At 47.4% G+C, this 18,648-nt stretch overlaps 1 protein-coding gene across 2 annotated transcripts in view; it reads right to left on the bottom strand.

Moving 5' to 3' along the window:
* Window positions 1–18,648, bottom strand: part of CHAF1A (chromatin assembly factor 1 subunit A) — a 31,702-nt gene continuing 13,054 nt past the window's right edge. For both annotated transcript variants that reach the window (XM_083720285.1, XM_083720284.1), the window contains exons 4-15: window positions 17,619–17,672; window positions 16,176–16,417; window positions 15,462–15,522; window positions 14,178–14,246; window positions 12,065–12,291; window positions 11,128–11,296; window positions 9,679–9,759; window positions 7,365–7,457; window positions 6,290–6,539; window positions 4,568–5,076; window positions 1,999–2,089; window positions 1–367 (exon numbers count right to left, since the gene is read on the bottom strand). In XM_083720285.1, coding sequence (XP_083576411.1) covers window positions 282–367; window positions 1,999–2,089; window positions 4,568–5,076; window positions 6,290–6,539; window positions 7,365–7,457; window positions 9,679–9,759; window positions 11,128–11,296; window positions 12,065–12,291; window positions 14,178–14,246; window positions 15,462–15,522; window positions 16,176–16,417; window positions 17,619–17,672 — 1,932 coding nt within the window. In that variant the 3' untranslated portion in view covers window positions 1–281. The remainder of the gene's footprint in view (window positions 368–1,998; window positions 2,090–4,567; window positions 5,077–6,289; window positions 6,540–7,364; window positions 7,458–9,678; window positions 9,760–11,127; window positions 11,297–12,064; window positions 12,292–14,177; window positions 14,247–15,461; window positions 15,523–16,175; window positions 16,418–17,618; window positions 17,673–18,648) is intronic.

Below are 18,648 nucleotides of genomic sequence, written 5' to 3'. Positions count from 1 at the left end.
TGAAAAGGTCAATAATGCTTTTATTAGAGAGAGTATAAGTGTATTTTCATCTAACCCTGCCCCCTCCCCCCCAACTAAACCTCTAAAAAGTACGTCTTGTGCTTCCACCGATCTGAAGCAGAACAAAGTGCTGTCTTCTCTTTACAAGGAATACAGAGTATGTTCAAGTATCTTATACAAAAAAAAAAAAAAAAAAAAGATACAGGAGTTTTTAAAAAAACATTCTAAGGAATTCTACATACATACAGAGCAGTTAATGGGTGGGGTGGGGACTGGGTATATCAAACGGCATTAGAGGAGCCGACGGCGGCGACTGAAGTAGCTTGTTCTCCCTCAGATACGATTTCCGGGGTCTCCAACGCAGGTGCTGTGAAGACACAACAGTTTACTCAAAAAATAGATAAGGGGGGTCTGCGCCTCCTGATGTGAAGTTTCCTTTGGCGCCAAACCTGTTAGAGCTCCCGGATCTTTTCCCTAGGCCAGTCCCCCTTGGCTGAATTGTTCCCAGCTGACGTTTGGCTAATACCAAGATACACAATAAGCAGCTGCTCCTCTGTAGAGTTGTGGGTTTTTCACTGTCTTTTGTGTTCAGAAAAGTGATCAATTCCCCCCCCCCCCCCAACACTCCCTTTATTACAGAATTGTAGACTTGGAAGCAACACTCATGATTGTGCTCTTATATCAAATTTCCTTCTCTGCGTATACTGCGTATACTGTAATGTTTTACTGTTGCTATGACCAGTGGCTAATGCAAATAAAGTTTTATCTATCTATCTATCTCATGATGTAACAACCTCCAATGATTTGCACTAAAACAGGAGTGTGTTTGTGTGTCCAACTTTTATTCTGGATCCAACAAGCCATGGTTTATTGAACTCAAGACTGACGCGGGAACAGAGCCAGGGCCTAGTTAACACTATACAGTGGTGCCCTGCAAGACGGAAAACCCGCTAGACGAAAGGGTTTTCCGTTTTGGAGGTGCTTCGCAAAACGATTTTCCTATGGGCTTGCTTCGCAAGACGAAAAGGTCTTGCGAGTTCCTGCGTTTCCCCCCCCCCTTTTTCTCCCCTTTTCCCCAAGCCGCTTATCAGCTGATCCGCTAAGCCGCTAATAGCGCTAATCCGCTAATGGGCTTGCTTTGCAAGACGAAGAGACTCGCGGAACGGATTCTTTTCGTCTTGCGAGGCACCACTGTACACAAAATTGAGGCATGACAGCTGTTGCCTTCTCACTCATGAATGGCTGTATGGAACGTATGGCCAAGAAACTGACCACCTAATTGCTAGCAAAGCGAGGAGGGGGGGGCAATGGGCTGGGAAGGTGGGAAGGAATTCCACCCCACAATGATGCCGTGTGTGTCAGAAGAGTGAGAAGTGCCCAAAGAAAACTTACTGTGCTTTATTATTTTACACAAGCTCGCATTAAGGTAGGCATAGGCAAACTCGGCCCTCCAGATGTTTGGGGACTACAATTCCCATCATCCCTGACCACTGGTCTTGCTAGCTAGGGATGATGGGAGTTGTAGGCCCAAAACATTTGGAGGGCCGAGTTTGCCTATGCCTCCATTAAGGGATCCTTCCGGGACAGAAATTAAACCCAAGTCTACTGAACGTTAGGCCGCTTGTTCACATGCACACAGCAGTTAATTCAGAGTGCTTGTTGTCCCACAGACCCCCCAGTCATTTCCTTTAAAGGTGCAAAAGCAGGGAAAGATTTTTCCATAGACTGCTCTGCTCATCCTCTCACCTCTGTGGGTTGACCTGTGCGTGAGACGTATTGGGAAACAGCCATGTGCTTGTTTTTCCAGTTCTTTAATTCTCTGCCGCTGCGTTTTCTGAGTCTTGTCATGACAAGAGCTACAATCTTTAAAGCAGGCTTCCTAAGCCGGCTTGGGAGAGACCATGAGCAGATGGCACACACAAAGACACTGGGCAGCTTGTGGAGGTGGGAGGGTGTACCTGTGCGTGGGTGACCAACTGCCTGAACCAGGTGTCTCACCTTTGCTTTGCTGCACGTCCACAATCATGCATTCATCGTCATCCTCTTCCTCCGTGTCAGCCTGAAATCCATCCATCTCTGTGGTTTCAGCCTTGGAACAAAGAGAAGGGGGCGGGGAAGGAAGGTGTCTTCAAACATCAGCAACTAATAGGCAGGTGAATTATGCCACCCACTAAATGAAATCTAAAATTAAAAAACTGACCCTAAAGAGAGTGGCTAGCAGGACGAAAGAACAGAGGAGAAGAGAGGGAAAACGTCACAAGGAGCAGGGATGTGGGCCTAGGTGATGCTGGGCTCTACAGTGGTACCTCGGGTTACATACACTTCAGGTTACAGACTCCGCTAACCCAGAAATATTATCTCGGGTTAAGAACTTTGCTTCAGGATGAGAACAGAAATCGTGCTCTGGCGGCGCGGCGGCAGCTGGAGGCCCCATTAGCTAAAGTGGTGCTTCAGGTTAAGAACAGTTTCAGGTTAAGTACGGACCTCCAGAACGAATTAAGTACTTAACCCGAGGCACCACTGAATATCCTTGTCTTCTCTGATCATTGGAGTTGAAATCCAACAGCTTCAGGAGGACCACAGGTTCCGTATTCCTTATGTGGGGTTGGGGACAAGAAAGCCTGTCTCCCTCCAGAAAGGCAAGGGAATTGAGGGGCAGGACCACAGCTCAGTGGCAGAATACAGTCTGCATGAAGATTCAGCTTCTGTTAAAAAAGAATCGGGTGGCAGGTGATAGGAAAGACCATACCTGGGCCTTGGAGAGCCACTTCGAAGCCAGTGCAGATGATACTGGCCTAAATGGATCATAGTCCCTGGCTGGCAGGGACTGATCCAATGAACCTCGTGGCTCATTGAGGGAGGATTCGAACCCACGCCACACTAGCTCCAGGATCCCTTATCAGCCCCAGCGAGTATGGCCAGTGGTCAGAGATGATGGGAGCTGTCTAGGGCTGGGTGATAACACTGGTAAATTGTCTGAAACCGGTACTGCGTTCAGCTATTGAGCTGGCAATACAGCACGCAGTGGCCAGGTAGCCGGGATGTATTCCCAGCACAAATTGCCTGCAAAGGCGCAGGAGGCAGATGGAGCCTGAGGTGGTTCTGGGCTCTGCCTGCGGCTGTGAGGAAGCCCCCCCCTCCACCACACACTAGCCAGAGTGGTATGGGGTGTAATGGGATTTGGGGTTCTTGTGCGTAAGCGCCAAACCGCTCCAAGTTGAGTAGTTGGCTAAAACCTTCCCTAGCTGGACAGCCCTTACTTCGTGGCTGTCTTAATCACTGGCAGAATCCGTCAGTGGGCGTTTCCTGAACTTTTTCCAACATAAGAGCTCCTTGACAGAAAGTCTCCGCCTGGATTCCCTGCGCGTCAGCTTTCTGCGCAGAGTGGGCGTCCCCAGGGGAGGTCCTGAGCTCTCTCCACTGGTCTCGCTGGAAGCGTCCCTGAGCCTTCCCTCCGACTCCTCCTCCTTCCCTTCTTCCTCAGCGGAAGATCTCCCTCTTTCCCTGCTGGTTCCCTCCCCAGCATCCGAGAGCCTCTCCACCCCCCTGAGATCCGATGGCAGTTCCCTGATAGGGGGCTTGCTCAGTTTTAGTGCTTCGTGATGTATCTCATCTGCCCTTCCTCTCCTAAGGTACGGAGGAAGAAGCTGCTGAGATACATTCCAGGCATCGAGATATATCAGCATATAGCGATATTTAGCTGCCGGATATATCATGATGTTGAAAACTGGGTAGCACCGGTCCTAGAGCTCTCATTGCTGGGGACAGGCTGCTGCTGTTAAAATTCGCCAGTTGCTTTTCTCACAAAGTGACCCAAAGCGGTTTACGTTAAAGATAGCTTAAGTCCACAAGTGACGTATGGAAGTGAGAGCTGGACCATAAAGAAGGCTGGTCGCCGAAGAATGGATGCTTTTGAATGATGGTGCTGCAGAAGACTCTGGAGAGTCCCAAGGACTGCAAGAAGATCAAACCTCTCCATTCTGAAGGAAATCAGCCCTGAGAGCTCACTGGAAGGACAGATCCTGAAGCTGAGGCTCCAAGACTTTGGCCACCTCATGAGAAGAGAAGACTCCCTGGAATAGACCCTGATGTTGGGAAAGATGGAGGGCGCAAGGAGAAGGGAACGACAGAGGACGAGATGGTGGGACAGTGTTCTCGAAGCTACCAGCATGAGTTTGACCAAACTGCGGGAGGCAGTGGAAGACAGGAGTGCCTGGCGTGCTCTGGTCCAGGGGGTCACGAAGAGTCGGACAAGACTAAACGGCTAAAGAACAACAACAACATATCATGATGTTGAAAACCGGGTAGCACCCAGTCCTAGAGCTCTCATCCTCCAGACATTGCTGGGGACAAGCTGCTGCTGTTACAATTCGCCGGTCACTTTTCTCGCAGAATGACCCAAAGCGGCTTACATTAAAGATCGCTTAAGGCCACAAGAACGTAGAAACGCAGGATTCAACAATGCCATGCTTTAAATTAAGGGCCCTGTGCAGCAGGTTGCTAAAGGCCTGGGGAGCACGGCCGTACTAGTCTAGGCAGAAAACGGAGTGCCTGAAAGGAACCTCACCTGTTCGGTGCCGAGAGGCCTCTTCATAAACTTGGTGATGGACATGCTCCCTGCTGACTTCCGTTTCGCAGAGACCGGAGTGGTCTGTATCGCTGCCCCTCCTGGCAAACTGCTGCCGGCGTCCTCCTTGCCCGCCGAGGACACTTGGGTGACGTAGTTCCACTGGCAAGGGACGGGCAAGTTCTCTTGGGCGTAGCTCTTCAGCACCTCGGGGTGCACGTACCAACACATCCGGTGGTCGGGCCTCTTCTCGTAGACGGAGTTCTCGGAGATGATTCGCTTTAGCCTGGCTTTGGAAGGGATGGCGGAGCCGTCGTGGGCAGGGGCCTGGGCCCAGGAAGCGTTGGGGCTTGTGGGGCTGGCATCCCCGCCCTCCAAAGCAGAGGTGGAGTTGTTGTTGTTGTTGTTGCCTTGCAGGACCCCCAGGCGGCAGCACTCCTGGAACTCTTGGATTATGACCTTGCTTCCGTTAACGTTCCCGTGAAGCAGGGGAAGCAGCTGTCCCAAGACTGGAGCGTGGCGAAAAGAAGAAAAAGAGTATTAGGATGCTGTTTCATACAGTCAAGTCATCAAGAGATTATCCGGCTGTCAACTTCAGGCCAGCTCCCTCCCCTTCCCAAATAATTTCCGAATAATTAATTAATAATTTATTATTTATACCCTACCCATCTGGCTGGGTTTCCCCAGCCACTCCGGGTGGCTTACAGCACATAAAAAATGGTAAAACATTAGACATTAAAAACTTCCCTAAACAGGGCTGCCTTCAGGTGTCTTCTAAAAGTCAGACAGCTGTTTATTTCATTGATATCTGGAGGGGAGGGCACCACCACCAAGAAGGCCCTCTGCCTGGTTCCCTGTAACCTCACTTCTAGCAGTGTGGGAACGGCCAGAAGGTCCTCGGTGCTGGACCTGTGTCTGACGATGAGGGTGGAGACACTCCTTCAGGGATACTGAGCTGAGGCCGTTTAGGGCTTTAAAGGTCAGCACCAATACTTTTGAATTGTGCTTGGAAACGTACTGAGATGTGTCCCCAGAAAACCCTTTGTTAGGAAAGGGTTCGTGTAACAAGCCCAGAAATTCCATTGTTTCATACAGGAACATATCTAATCTGCTCTCTCCCCACCTCCGCCATGGTTTCCTGCCAACCAGCAAAAGGGAGACAAAGGGAAAACTGATTCAGCTGATCTCTCTCCCAACTCCCTCTCTGTGGTTTGTGCCCGAAAATAGCTGGTGGCATCAATGTGCAGGCTCCCTCTGGCTTTTTAGGAGGCTGAGATCATGTATGCACATTTGTATTGATAAAGGCCTACTTTTCACTTAACGCCCGAGTCTGTCTGCGTTCCATAGGGGAACATGGTTAGGACGAATGCTTTACAAATTTCTCCAACAGACAAGCCAGCCACTTCCATAAACCAGGTGCATCCACCGGGTAGATTGTGATCTACCGGTAGATCACTGGACGTTTGTGGTAGATCACTGGTTCCCTCCAAAGAAGCTCAGGAAGTTTGGCTCCCCTAAAAAAAGCTCAACCACTTTGACCTGAACCCCTCAAAAGGGGGTAGATCACTGCCAGTCTTTAACTCCATGAGTAGATCGCAGTCTCTTGGGAGTTGGCCACCCCTGCCATAAGCCTTTCCTTACAGCATCGTAACACCTTTAGCCGAAGCCACCCTTGCTCTGTAGAAGAGGCAGAGCTCTTTACTCTTCCTGTCTGCAGCTTACTTTGCTGGTCTTTCGTTTTCTTTTTGCTGCTTTTTTCTAACGGATCTTCATCGGCAATCGTTGAGTCCAGGATAGAAACTGTGAACTGTTGCAGGGGCCTCAGATCTGCGTCGCTGTTTTCCTTGCCTTCCCAAACGCAGCCGATCTTCACAGGCTGAAGGACGCGGAATCTCTTCCCCTTGGTGATCAGCTCGTCCCACTCCTTCGCTTTCAGCTTCTGGCGAGCTTTGTAATTCTCGGGGTCACATTCCTGGAAGGGGAAGAAAAGCGTTACTTTGATGAAGAAGGAGAATGGCTCAAAAGGCTGGGTGTTTGCCTAACTAAAGAGAAAGATTTGATCACTTTACTATTGAAGTACAGTCGTACCTCAGAAGTTGAATGCCTTGCGAGTCAAACGTTTTGGCTCCCGAACGCCGCAAACCCGGAAGTGAGTGTTCCTGTTTGCGAACGTTCTTTGGAACCCGAACATCCGACGCATTTCTATCAGTGCCAGGGTTAGAAACTCATATATATAATCTCATCACTAAATAGCGCCTTAAACCTAGGTTACACTTGCCACAATAGAAGGTCTAGGTGCCACCCCCCCCCCCGTGAAGTTCTTTTCTATTACAGTTGTGCCTTGGTTTTCGAACAGCTTAGTTCTCGAATGTTTTGGCTCCCAAACGCTGCAAACCCGGAAGTGACTGTTCTGGTTTGTGAACTATTTTTGGAAGCTGAACGTTCGATGCGGGTTCCGTGGGTTCTGATTGGCTGCAGGCATGGGGAGTAGCCACACCCACTTGAGACATGCCCACCAATGGCGTGCAGCGCTCGAAAGGTTGGTGGCTCCCCTGGCTGTACATCCCGCCTACCTCCCAGCTTAGCTAGCCAATATGAGATTAGTGCTTTGAATTCTAAAACTTATAACCGGAGATATTTGTACAGATTATAACCGGCAAGTTATTGGTGCCGCAGGGACTATTGCATCACTGCCAAGCTGGGTAGATCAAGTTACCCTGCACAAGTAACCTATTGCAAATTTATTCCCAAGGCAGTTCAGTCTTGTCGTAAGGTGCCCTGGAATTCTGTGGCTTACTTCAGTCACACCTTCATCCTCTGAGAGGTACCCATGGGGCACAAAGAAGCCGTCGTCATCGTCTTCCTCCTCTCCCCCCTCATCGTCATCATCCTGAAAGATTTAAAAGTAGACGTCAATAAAACCTGGAAAGGGGCAAGTTTTAAACGGTGTGGTGTCAGCCTCTTTCTAGAGCAAACAACAGCAAAAGACTTTTATTATCTTAAAGGTGAAACAAATTTATTACGGAGTAAACTTTTGATGGACTGGCATTCAAGCTCCAGCACATTATAAATGTTGTTAGGCTTTAAGGTGCCACAGGAGTCATTTCGGTGCAATAGGGCAACACAGCCACCCCTCTGGAAAACTTTTAATAAAGAGTATTGTCGGATCAGATGGGATATATATACCTATATATCTAAAAAAGGTAAAGGTAAAGGCTCCCTGGATGGTTAAGTCCAGTCAAAGGTGACTGTGGGGTTGCGGCGCTCATCTCACTTTCAGGCCGAGGGAGCCGGCGTTTGCCCACAGACAGCTTTCCAGGTCATGTAGCCAGCAGGACTAAACTGCTTCTGGCACAACAGGACACCATGACAGAAACCAGAGCACACAGAAATGCCGTTTACCTTCCCGCTGGAGTGGTACCTATTTATCTACTTGCACTGGTGTGCTTTCGAACTGCTAGGCTGGCTGGAGCTGGGAGAGAGCAACAGGAGCTCACCCCATCACGGGGATTCGAACCGCCGACCTTCGAACAGCCCAAGAGGCTCAGTGGGTTAGACCACAACACCTCCAGGAGCAGCTGCAACTTGTAAACCGCAACACACACAAACAAGGCAAGCTAGAGAATCTCCATGGTGCAAGCCTGGGCAGTATGTTTGGAGGTCTTGGGCTGAGCAGACGACAAGACCAACCCCCCCCCCCCCGGCTTGCTGATGTGGTCCAATGGAAAGCAAAGCAAGACGTTTGGCACTAGCTTGGCAGCAGGAGTTGCCAGGAGGAGGAGTACAAAGCGCCATCCAACTGCCTTAGGGACTCCACTCTGAATTTGTATTAGGTTTATTCCTTAACCTTTTCTTCTCCCAAAGGTGTCCCCCAAGGCAGTGGGAACTGATTTTGCCTTTGGGTTCCTTGGGTTCATGCCCAAAGCCTTTCTCATGAACCACATAACAGGACAAAGGATACATTTAACACATGACGAAAATAAGCCAGTGTAAAAGCTGCAGTATGGGCCAGATAAGGCAACCTCCAGGTGTTCACTTGCTCAATTTACATCCCACCTCTCCTCCAAGGTGGCATAAATGCTTCTCTTCCTCCCTAGTTTATCCTGAGGAGGTAGGATTAAGCTAAGGGCCAGGGACTGGACCCCAAAGTCATCCACCGAGCTTGATGCAGCTGAATGAGGATTTGATCCATGCGTGTTGAACCCTGTCTGGACAACAACATGCCCAACCATTGGCCTGTGCTGGCTGGGGATGATGGGAGCTGAGGTCCAGTAACCTCAAGCCCACTGGCAGGGCACCACACTGGCTGGCCCCTAATCCACAGCCTTAACCTCAGCATGAACTGTCCGAAAAAAACAAGGCATGGCACTATGAATGTACAGCTAAATATATTTAAAACCTTTACCCCTAAAACATACCCTACTCTAAGCATTTCTGCTTTTAAGACTCACTGAAAAGTCAGTAACGTCAGGTCAGCTGCAACTCCGCTTATCAAGGTTTGCAAAATGGCATATAAATGTTTCCAAACATAGAATAAAAATAAACAAACTTGGTAGTAGGGGAAATTGCTTGCGTGCACCTGCAGTTCTGCCCTTGTTCAGAAAGGTACCAGTGCAATTATTATTACTATGAAGATTAAGATTTATATGCCACCCTTCATCATAAGATATCAGGGCGCTTCACAAGGTAAAAGCACAAATATATAGTTAAAACAAAAACAAGGGGTGTCCAGTGGTGGAAGCTTCTGTCACACTCTGCAACACAAGAGGCAACTTATCCCTCCATGCATAAAGCTCCTATAAATAACCACAGCGCTGCTGGAACTTTGGTGGGGAAGATCTACGTATTGGCTTGTTGCTCTGACATCATGAGCCTCCTCCCTCCCGAAAAGCCGGCCCAGTGAGGACTGAGCATGCTCAGTGTGGCCACAGAACATGGAACAACTGCTGGTCCCAGAAGAAGGCATGGCCGGTTGCAACCCACGCTGCAGCATTTTCCTGCAGGCAATCCTGCTTGTCTCTATTACACCCGGAACCCTGGTTCCTTTGGCAAAGAAGTCTCTGAATGTGGAACTTCCTGCTTGCAGGCAGAAGGTGGTCGTTCGGCCTTACCCCTTCGCTGTGAGAGAGAGACTCCCCGGGCTCCTCCTCCTCCCATTCTTCGTCACTCTCCACTTCGTAATCCAGAAGTTTCTGCAGAGGAAAGGAGGAAACCAACAAAAAAAAAGCACTACTAAGAAACCATTCTGCCTTGAGAAGTATTGCAGGCTGTACAGAAGATTTTGGAGAAGGAACAAGCAATGCTGTGGTGCCGGGCTGAGAGGAGAGGGATCTGCAATACAGGACAGGGACTGAGGGAACCTTCTTCTTTGCTCCCCAAGGAACAATTTCAAGAGCACCAGGGAGAAGAGTCGGTGGAAGAAGATTGGAAGAAATTTAAAGTTTATTTACAGAAACATTGTAAAATTAAGGAATGTTAGAAGGAGGCTGGAATGAAGTTATGTGGCTTTAGCAGAAATATTATAAAGGATTAAGTAAAAATAGACTGTTAATGGATGAAAGGAGGAAAGGTAAAGTTACATTATATGTATAATTATAGGATAAAAATTGGGAAAGATGGAAAGGATTTGCTGAAATAGCTAACCGAACTAGAATACAAAAAAGGGAAGTGAGAGGAGGTCAAGGAAACAAGCAAATGAAAGATAAGTTATGGAAAGGTTCGTTGTGTCTTTTAATTGTTTCTATTTTTCTGTTTTTTATAAATTTTTTTCTTTCTTTTTTTCTATTCTCTTTTTTCCTTATTGTGATGTGTTGTTAAGTTTTTGTTTAACTTGGTGTTTTTTCTTTTTCTTTTTGTAACCTTTAAAAATTTAATAAATATTATTTTAAAAAAAAATTTCAAGAGCAGAGAGGGTGATTTTCCTTCACACTGCAGCACCGGAAACCTCACTTGCAGCTCATAGTCTGCTGCTTAATGGAGGGAGAAGGGAACTTACAAAGCCCATTGCCAAGCAGACAGAAAATAAAAGCCACCGAGCTGCACTAAACCACACAGAAAGCTGCCTTATACCATGTCAGGCCATTGGATGTCAATAACATCAGAACTGCCTGGCAGCAGCTCTCCAGGGTTTCCCCAGTCCTACTTTCTATGGATCAGGGATTCTTTAGCGGCAAGTCCTCCCTTGCAGGTGGCCGGAATAGATGCCAACCCTTGGGCTCCCTTCTGGCCCTACAAGTCTATGATTCTGTACCCGGAGGTGCTGAGGATTGCACAGCCCTTTGCGTACAGAAAAGGTGCTCTTATGGCTGAGCTACGGCCCTTACCCATGGTCTCAGGCAGAGAGGTTTTTCTCCCAGCCCCAACTCCCAAGAGCCAATAAACCGGATAGTCCAGAGATTATAATCGGATGCAATTTTATACTCCACAGCTGCAGGCATGATGGCAACCACAGCCTTATATATTGGTGATTTAAACCTGGGCTTCTCTGTTTAGCTGCCTAAGGGCTTGCCACTGAGTTACTTCAGCTGAAACAAGAGGTGGATGCAGTATCGCATGCTGACCTCCTCTTTTGACCAGGGGTTTCTTGGGCGTATGGCTGAGGATTTCTTGTTCCACGTGCCCCAGTAGGCAGGGCGGTGATTCTCACAGAACTGCAGGAGCTTCATCCTACCGAACTTCTTCCTCTCCGGCACATCTCCTGCTTGGCTGCTGCTCACAATGACCACATCGCTGTTGAAAGAAAAATGCTGTAATCAGTCACGGGTATGCAGCCCACCGGGGCTCCAAGCCAGTGAGAGAAAGACCACCGGCAGTTGATTGACGGTGTGAAAGACTCATTTATCCCTGCTTTCCACTAAAAAGGTTTTTTATATATATATAGAAGCAATGCTAAAGGTCTTTACTTAAACCACTGAGCCTCTTGGGCTTGCTGATCAGAAGGTTGGCGGTTCGAATCCCTGCGACGGGGTGTGCTCCCGTTGCTCGGTCCCTGCTCCTGCCAACCTAGCAGTTCGAAAGCACGTCAAAGTGCAAGTAGATAAATAGGTACCTCTCTGGCGGGAAGGTAAACAGCATTTCCGTGCGCTGCTCTGGTTTGCCAAAAACGGCTTAGTCATGCTGGCTACATGACCTGGAAATTGTACGACGGCTCCCTTGGCCAGTAAAGCGAGATGAGCACCACAACCCCAGAGTCGTCCGCGACTGGACCTAACCGTCAGGGCTCCCTTTACCTTTAAACTAAACCAAGTTAAACCAAATGAAAGAAATGAAGGAAAACGTTTCCTTCTTTTAGGTTTCTAACTCTCATAATTCCCTCTATCTGATGATGCCGGGGTGGAGAACATGGTGGGAGGCAATGAGCCAACGTCGGACGTTGCAGAATGCCACGTGCCCTGCTGAGGAGGGTTTGAGAGGAAGTGCCGCAGATTAAGGCAGTAGCAGTGAGCGGCCTTCTACGAGTAGCGTAGCTCAAAAGCTCACAATACCAAGAAAACTAACCTGTTGAATGCATCAGCATTCGGGCTGCTGACAAGGGTGGGTCCCGTTTTACAGGGATCTCTGCTTTTCAGTTCTTCCAAGAAGGAAGCACTGTAGCTCTGAGCTTGCAGCAGCCAGTCTAACTGGTCCATGAGGTCCTGATCGACCGCAACTCGACAGATTGGCGCAAGGACCATGTTCTCCTTGATCTCAAACGGAGCAAATCTGCCACACCAGCCAGCCAGAATCTGAAATCAGGAGGAAAATGTTACACACAAGCTCTTGGTCTCTCTCCATCCACCCCCCCCCCAACTACCTTGCTACCAGCACCAGCTTCCTATTCTCTCCTGGGCATAATTCATGTTTTGACCAATAAAGCCTGAAAAACATGTGGATACATCTGGCTACTTTGATGTGATGCTCCCTTTTGCTGCCTGAAGAAGACCAAAAATGATGTTTCTGAAGGAATGGGTTTCTGTGCAGTCAGTCTGAAACGGGCCCCCAAATCCCCAGTTTTCCTTCTCCAAAGGAGCATTTCTAAAATGCATTAACTTGAGCACTTGAGTCAATGTATAAACAGAAACCCAGCTGTATAAAGAAGTGCTCAAAGTCCTCTCCTTTATCAGTCTGTGACGGCAATGGATGGCCTTGCCAGTTCCAAGTGGAGCTTCTTACATCCTGACCACACTGATGCACAGACCTTGTCAGGTCTGACAAGAGACCCGGGAAGGGCGCCAGGAGTGCTCTTAGAGTTGGTGACCTTCTTACCCCAAGATAAGGAATACCGGAACAGGAACAACCTTTTATTGTCAAGAGTACCGGAACAGGAGCATCTGTTTATGGTCATGGATGTCAACTTACGTGTATAAGCTGATGTGGTGGATTCCTGGGGAAGGGGGGAGAGGGTGCCTGGAGGATATATATACTATATGCAATTTCTCTTGCTTTTGTGATTGCGGTGAACCGATTCACGCAGTGCCTTCTGCTATCTGGAGAGCAGAATAAACTCTTTCTCTGAACCAAACCTTGGTGTTATTTGACTCCCGTCCGGGAGCAACGCAAACCCCCACCAATCGGTATAGTCTAATAAGGTTCCATTTCCTCTCTGGTTAGGGCTGATATTTGCTTCTTAATCCAAGTACCAATTTTTGCCACCATCTATTCCCTTCCCTCCTGGTGCCACTTGAAATTCACTTCAGGCTGCTGCAAGCCATGGGTCAGCTATGCTTTCTGACCTTTTTTGATCTCCACAACTAGCTAAAGCAGGGCTGGGGAACCTGTAGCCTTATTCCAGCACAGAAGATGATGGGAGCAGAGTCCAGCAATGTCCTTAGAACCACAGGTTCCCCAACCCCAGGCCTAAAAAACTCTCAGAAAGGCAAGCGGAGAAGGTACACCCAGTAGCTTCCTCAACAATATAAGAAGCCCACTTCTTGTGGAGCCACACCTCCCAGCTTATTTTAGAATCAACACATGGAGCCAGCTTTATTGGCTGGCTTTTGGTGATGGGCATTGAGGTGGCAGAGTGTTGGGCAAGAGTTTTTAAATTATGCATTAAAAAAAAAATTACTAGCAGCACTTCATATTTGTTTGTAGCACACTTGGGTTATATTCCTTGAGGGTCAGTAGAGCAATAGATCTAAAAATCAGGGTTTTTTGTTTGTATCCTACTTTTGATCTGATCGAAAGGTGAAGTAAACATATTTTAAATAAAAAAGACATACATGGTTCAGGGGTTTTTGTGCATGTACAACACAGCGTTTAAAATGTGAAGTGTGTTGGCCACCTTGAAGGCAATTTCCATTGCCCTGGAAATCTTGCATGGATTTAAATGGCATTGCAGGAGAAGAAGAGAAGAAGAGTTTGGATTTGATATCCTGCCTTTCACTCCCTTTAAGGAGTCTCAAAGCGGCTAACATTCTCCTTTCCCTTCCTCCCCCACAACAAACACTCTGTGAGGTGAGTGGGGCTGAGAGAGTTCAGAGAAGTGTGACTGGCCCAAGCTCACCCAGCAGCTGCAGGTGGAGGAGCAGGGAAGCGAACCCGGTTCACCAGATTACGAGTCCACCGCTCTTAACCACTACACCACACTGGCTCTCAGACAAAGGCAGACAAACAGCAAAACCAAACTCACCTTTGGAGCAGGCTGGGTTTTGGGCTTTTGGAAGAACCTGGTGATCTCTGCCTTCTCTGCTTTGATACGCTAGAGATGGAAATATGGACAAAATGAAAGGCAAACGATTTGGATTATTTAAAAGCATTTCTGCAAAAGCACCCCCCCTGCTCTGAATAATTAAAAACACCACTGTGAATTCTGGCCCCAGCCACCTACTGATAACAACGCAATTCATAAAAACATAAGAAGCTGAATAAGCCAGACCCTTGTAGTCCACCAGGCTCAGTATTGTCTACACTGACTGGCAGAAGCAGCCCAGGATTCGGAAATGACTGGCAGAATCCGAGACCAGGGAGAAGAGTCGGTGGAAGAAGAATGGAAGAAATTTAAAGTTTATTTACAGAAACATTGTAAAATTAAGGAATGTCAGAAGGATGTTGGAATGAAGTTGTGTGGCTTTAGCAGAAATGTTATAAAAGATTAAGTAAAATAGATTGTTAATTGGTGAGAATGTAAAATTACATTATATTAAGATAAATTATTAGGATAAAAACAAAGATGGAAAGGATTTGCTGAAATAGCTAATTGAACTAGAATACAAAAAAGGGAGGCGTGAGGAGGTCAAGGAAACAAGCAAATAATAATAATAATAATAATAAATAATAATAATAATTAATAATAATAATAAATAATAAATAATAAATAATAATAATAATAATAATAATAATAATAATAATAATAATAATAATTTGTTATTTATACCCCGCCCCCCCAGCCAAGGCCGGGCTCAGAGCGGCTTACAAGCAATAATAAAAACAAAACGGAAGATAAGTTATGGAAGGATTGATTTGTGTGTTTTTCCCTCTGTGTTTTTGCTCTTTTCTTTTTTTTTCTTTAATTTTGTAACCTTTCAAAATCTTAATAAATATTATTTTTTTTAAAAAAAGGAAGCAGCCCAGGATTTGCTAGGCTAGCCTTCCCCTCACCAGGATGTTTTTGCTGGGAAGCAAGGAAGGCTTTGTTGTTGTTTAGTCGTGTCCGCCTCTTCGTGACCCCCTGGACCAGAGCACGCCAGGCAAGGAAGGAAAGCAAGCATGGAAGGCAGCCTCCTCCAAGTCCTCAGCACCAAGACAATGGCAGAGGGCAGAGTGTGCTTCCCTTCAGCTAGACCAGCCTTTCCCAACTAGGTCCTCTCCAGATTATGGTGGACTACCAGTCCCACTGTACGCTGGCTGGGGCTGATGGGAACTGGAGTCCAACTGGAGGGCACGTGAAGGCTGAGCGAGACAAAACTCCACTTACCTTTTCTTCCTCTTTCAACCGTTTCTCCTCTTCTCTCTTCCTTTTCTCTTCTTGCTTTGCCCTTTAAAATAAAAGCTTGATTTTAAATACCCTTTTCCCCCAAAACCTGAAGCTTTTCTGCTAGGAATGATGGGTAAAGAAATTAAAAAAGAAGATAAGGTACTATTCCTATACGCCACAACAGCCGCAAGAATCATGTTAGCACAAAAGTGGAAAACGGAGGCTATACCTAATATAAGTGACTGGCAGGTTAAATTGACAAACTATGCCGAACTCGCTAGAATAACGGGAAGAATAAGAGATCAAGATGCACAGAAATTTCAAGACAGTTGGGTTAAATATTGGACGTACATTGGAACCAAATTATAAAAGACACTGGCCGGAACGGAATAACTCTAACAGTATCGGGTTACTATCCAAAAGAGATAAAATACGTGCCTATAGAGTTTATCTGAGGAGGGAAGTCCAAGGCTCGGCAGAGCCTAAAATAATTGTACTTATGATTTATGGAGTGGGATATATTATGTGCAACCTATATGTTGGAATTTGTATTCGCTTATATGTATATATGTATAATATCAATAAAAAATTATCATGCAAAATAAAATAAAAGCTTGATTTCAGAGGGGCGGTGGGCGGGGGAACAAGCAACCATGCACACATGTTCAAGCATGAGTCACATGTAAAAAAACCCCACCAGAGAGGACAACTTACTCCAGAGCTTCCTGCTTCTCTTTCCGTTTCTCCTCTTTCGCCCGCAGCTTCTCAGCCTTCTCTTTCTCATCTTTCTCCCTTTTCTCCCTCCTTTCCTTATCCTTCAACTCTTTTTCTTCTTCCTTCTTCCTCTTCGCCTCCTCCCGGGCACGTTCTTTTGCGGCCTTCGCCTCCTCCTTCAGCCTCCCCTTCTCCTCCCGCTCAGCTTGCTGCTTTTGAAGCTTCTCTGCGCGTTCCTGATCCTAGGTTGCGAGAAACGACAACAGACGCCCCCAAACAGAAGAGCTCTTTAGGCAACTCTCCATCAACGCCCCACGAAAGTCAAGCACTGCCTAATCGCAGGTGCCAAGAAGCTGCTCAATCAGGCTCCGTTTCTGGTGAGAAGCCATTCGTTCCATCAGGCTCCTCACCTTCATCCACTGGTACCAGGAGGCCAGTCCACCAGGTACAGAGGGAGAGAAGGGAAAGGACAGAGGGAGAGAAGGGAAAGCAGGCAGTCTCCACCAGTGCTGCTGAGGGACCAGCAACGTTAACCTCTCCCTCTCCCTAAGCTGTTACCATTCCAGTTGACCAAAGCACCAAAGTTTGCTTCTCCTGCCCCTTCTCCCTCCTGTTCCCATTTTCTTTGTGTCTAAGCCTGAGGGTGGGAGGCGGGTGGCGCTGTGGGTTAAACCAAAGAGTCTAGGACTTGCCGATCAGAAGGTCGGCGGTTCGAATCCCCGCGACGGGGTGAGCTCCCGTTACTCGGTCCCTGCTCCTGCCAACCTAGCAGTTCGAAAGCACATCAAAGTGCAAGTAGATAAATAGGTGCCACTCCGGCGGGAAGGTAAACGGTGTTTCCGTGCGCTGCTCTGGTTCGCCAGAAGCGGCTTAGTCCTGCTGGCCACATGACCCGGAAGCTGTACGCCGGCTCCCTCGGCCAGTAAAGCAAGATGAGCGCCGCAACCCCAGAGTCGGTCATGACTGGACCTAATGGTCAGGGGTCCCTTTACCTTTGCCTAAGCCTGAGGGCAGGGCTGCCATGTTACTGGTAACTAAGCTGCTCTGGAAGCCTTAAGGGTAGGGTAAAAATGCTTCATAACAAACAGACAAAGCAGCACCTCCTTTCTGTACTCGAGCTAAAGTTCCCGCACCCTCCTACTCACTTCATCTATAGCTTCTTGAATCCTGGCATTGCTTGTAGAGAGAAAAGAATAACGCTTGAAGCAAGGGCACAGAAAACAAAAAGGCCCACAGCGCGAAACTTTAAAAAGCAGCAAGTCAATCTGAACAGGGGTGGGGGAACTTTTTCAGCCAGAGGGCAACCTTCGGGGTCCACATGCCAGTGGTGGCTTGGACCTTCAGCAGAGGTCAGGAAACCGGAAAAGGGATGTGCTCTCCGCTCATTACCAAAAGTGAACAAATAAGGTTTCTAGGTCAATGGGGGGGGAAACACCACTTTACCCTCTGCAGCTTTAGTTTCTCCTTCTCCTCAGAACGGTGAATTTTCTGCGGTGCCTGGAATTGAGAGGACAGAGACGAGCATGCGTTATTGACACCCCTTTAAAGCAACAGAAACGAAGAGTCCCGTGGGACTAGCGGTCAACAGATTTGTTTGCTTATTACGTAAAATTTGAATTCCTCGAGCATCCTTTAATAAAACTTGGGTGCTGGAAGAAGGGTGCAGCTCTAAACCAGGATTAAGAAAAAAAAATTCAAAAAGGTTTCACAGGTGGAACCTGCAATAAAATGCTGCACTATGTAATCATCCAGTATTTATTTATAGAATTTATATCCTGACTTTTCAGCCAAAGGAGTTCAGGGTAGCAGTGCGGAATACCTACAAGGCACTTTTCCAGAATACTCTATTACTACTATCCCACCCTCACGAGCATCTTCAGTCCTCACTCAGTTCTTCGGCCCCCCCCCTCAATTTGTACTTCTGTAAAACTTGGAAGTTTCTTCAACCCTGCTGATACCCTCATCCTTGGCCCAAGACTGAAAAAGGCAGCAGTTGAGCATTGCTACTACATTTGACTGGAGTATTGGATGTTAGATATCCAGGAAGTATCCAATGTTTGTCGAGACTAGAGTACGACCACTGAAATTGACATTGCTAATTTAGGAACGTATAGTCGTACCTTGGTTGCTGAATGCCCCGGAACTCGTACATTTCGGCTCCCGAATGATCTAAAACTGGAAGTGAGTGTTCCAGTTTTCGAATGATTTTTGGAAGTTGAACATCTGGCACGGCTTCCAATTGGCTGCAGGAACTTCCTGAGGTCAATCAGAAGCCACACTTTGGTTTCTGAACATTTTGGAAGTCGAACGGACTTCCGGAACGGATTCCATTCGACTTCCAAGGTACGATTGTACTCCAACTATGGCTAACACTGGATACAGCAGTTTCCAAAATGTTGCACAGAATGTCTTCAGGCTTTTGACCCAGGAGCACTAAACATCCTGTAATGGAATACATTTGTGCTACATGGTC

Source organism: Podarcis gaigeae (genome assembly GCF_964106915.1).
Source record: "Podarcis gaigeae genome assembly, chromosome: 18".
Classification (NCBI taxonomy): Eukaryota; Metazoa; Chordata; class Lepidosauria; order Squamata; family Lacertidae; genus Podarcis; species Podarcis gaigeae.
Note: the sequence above shows the minus strand (reverse complement) of the source record. Positions and strands in the feature narration are given on the sequence as shown.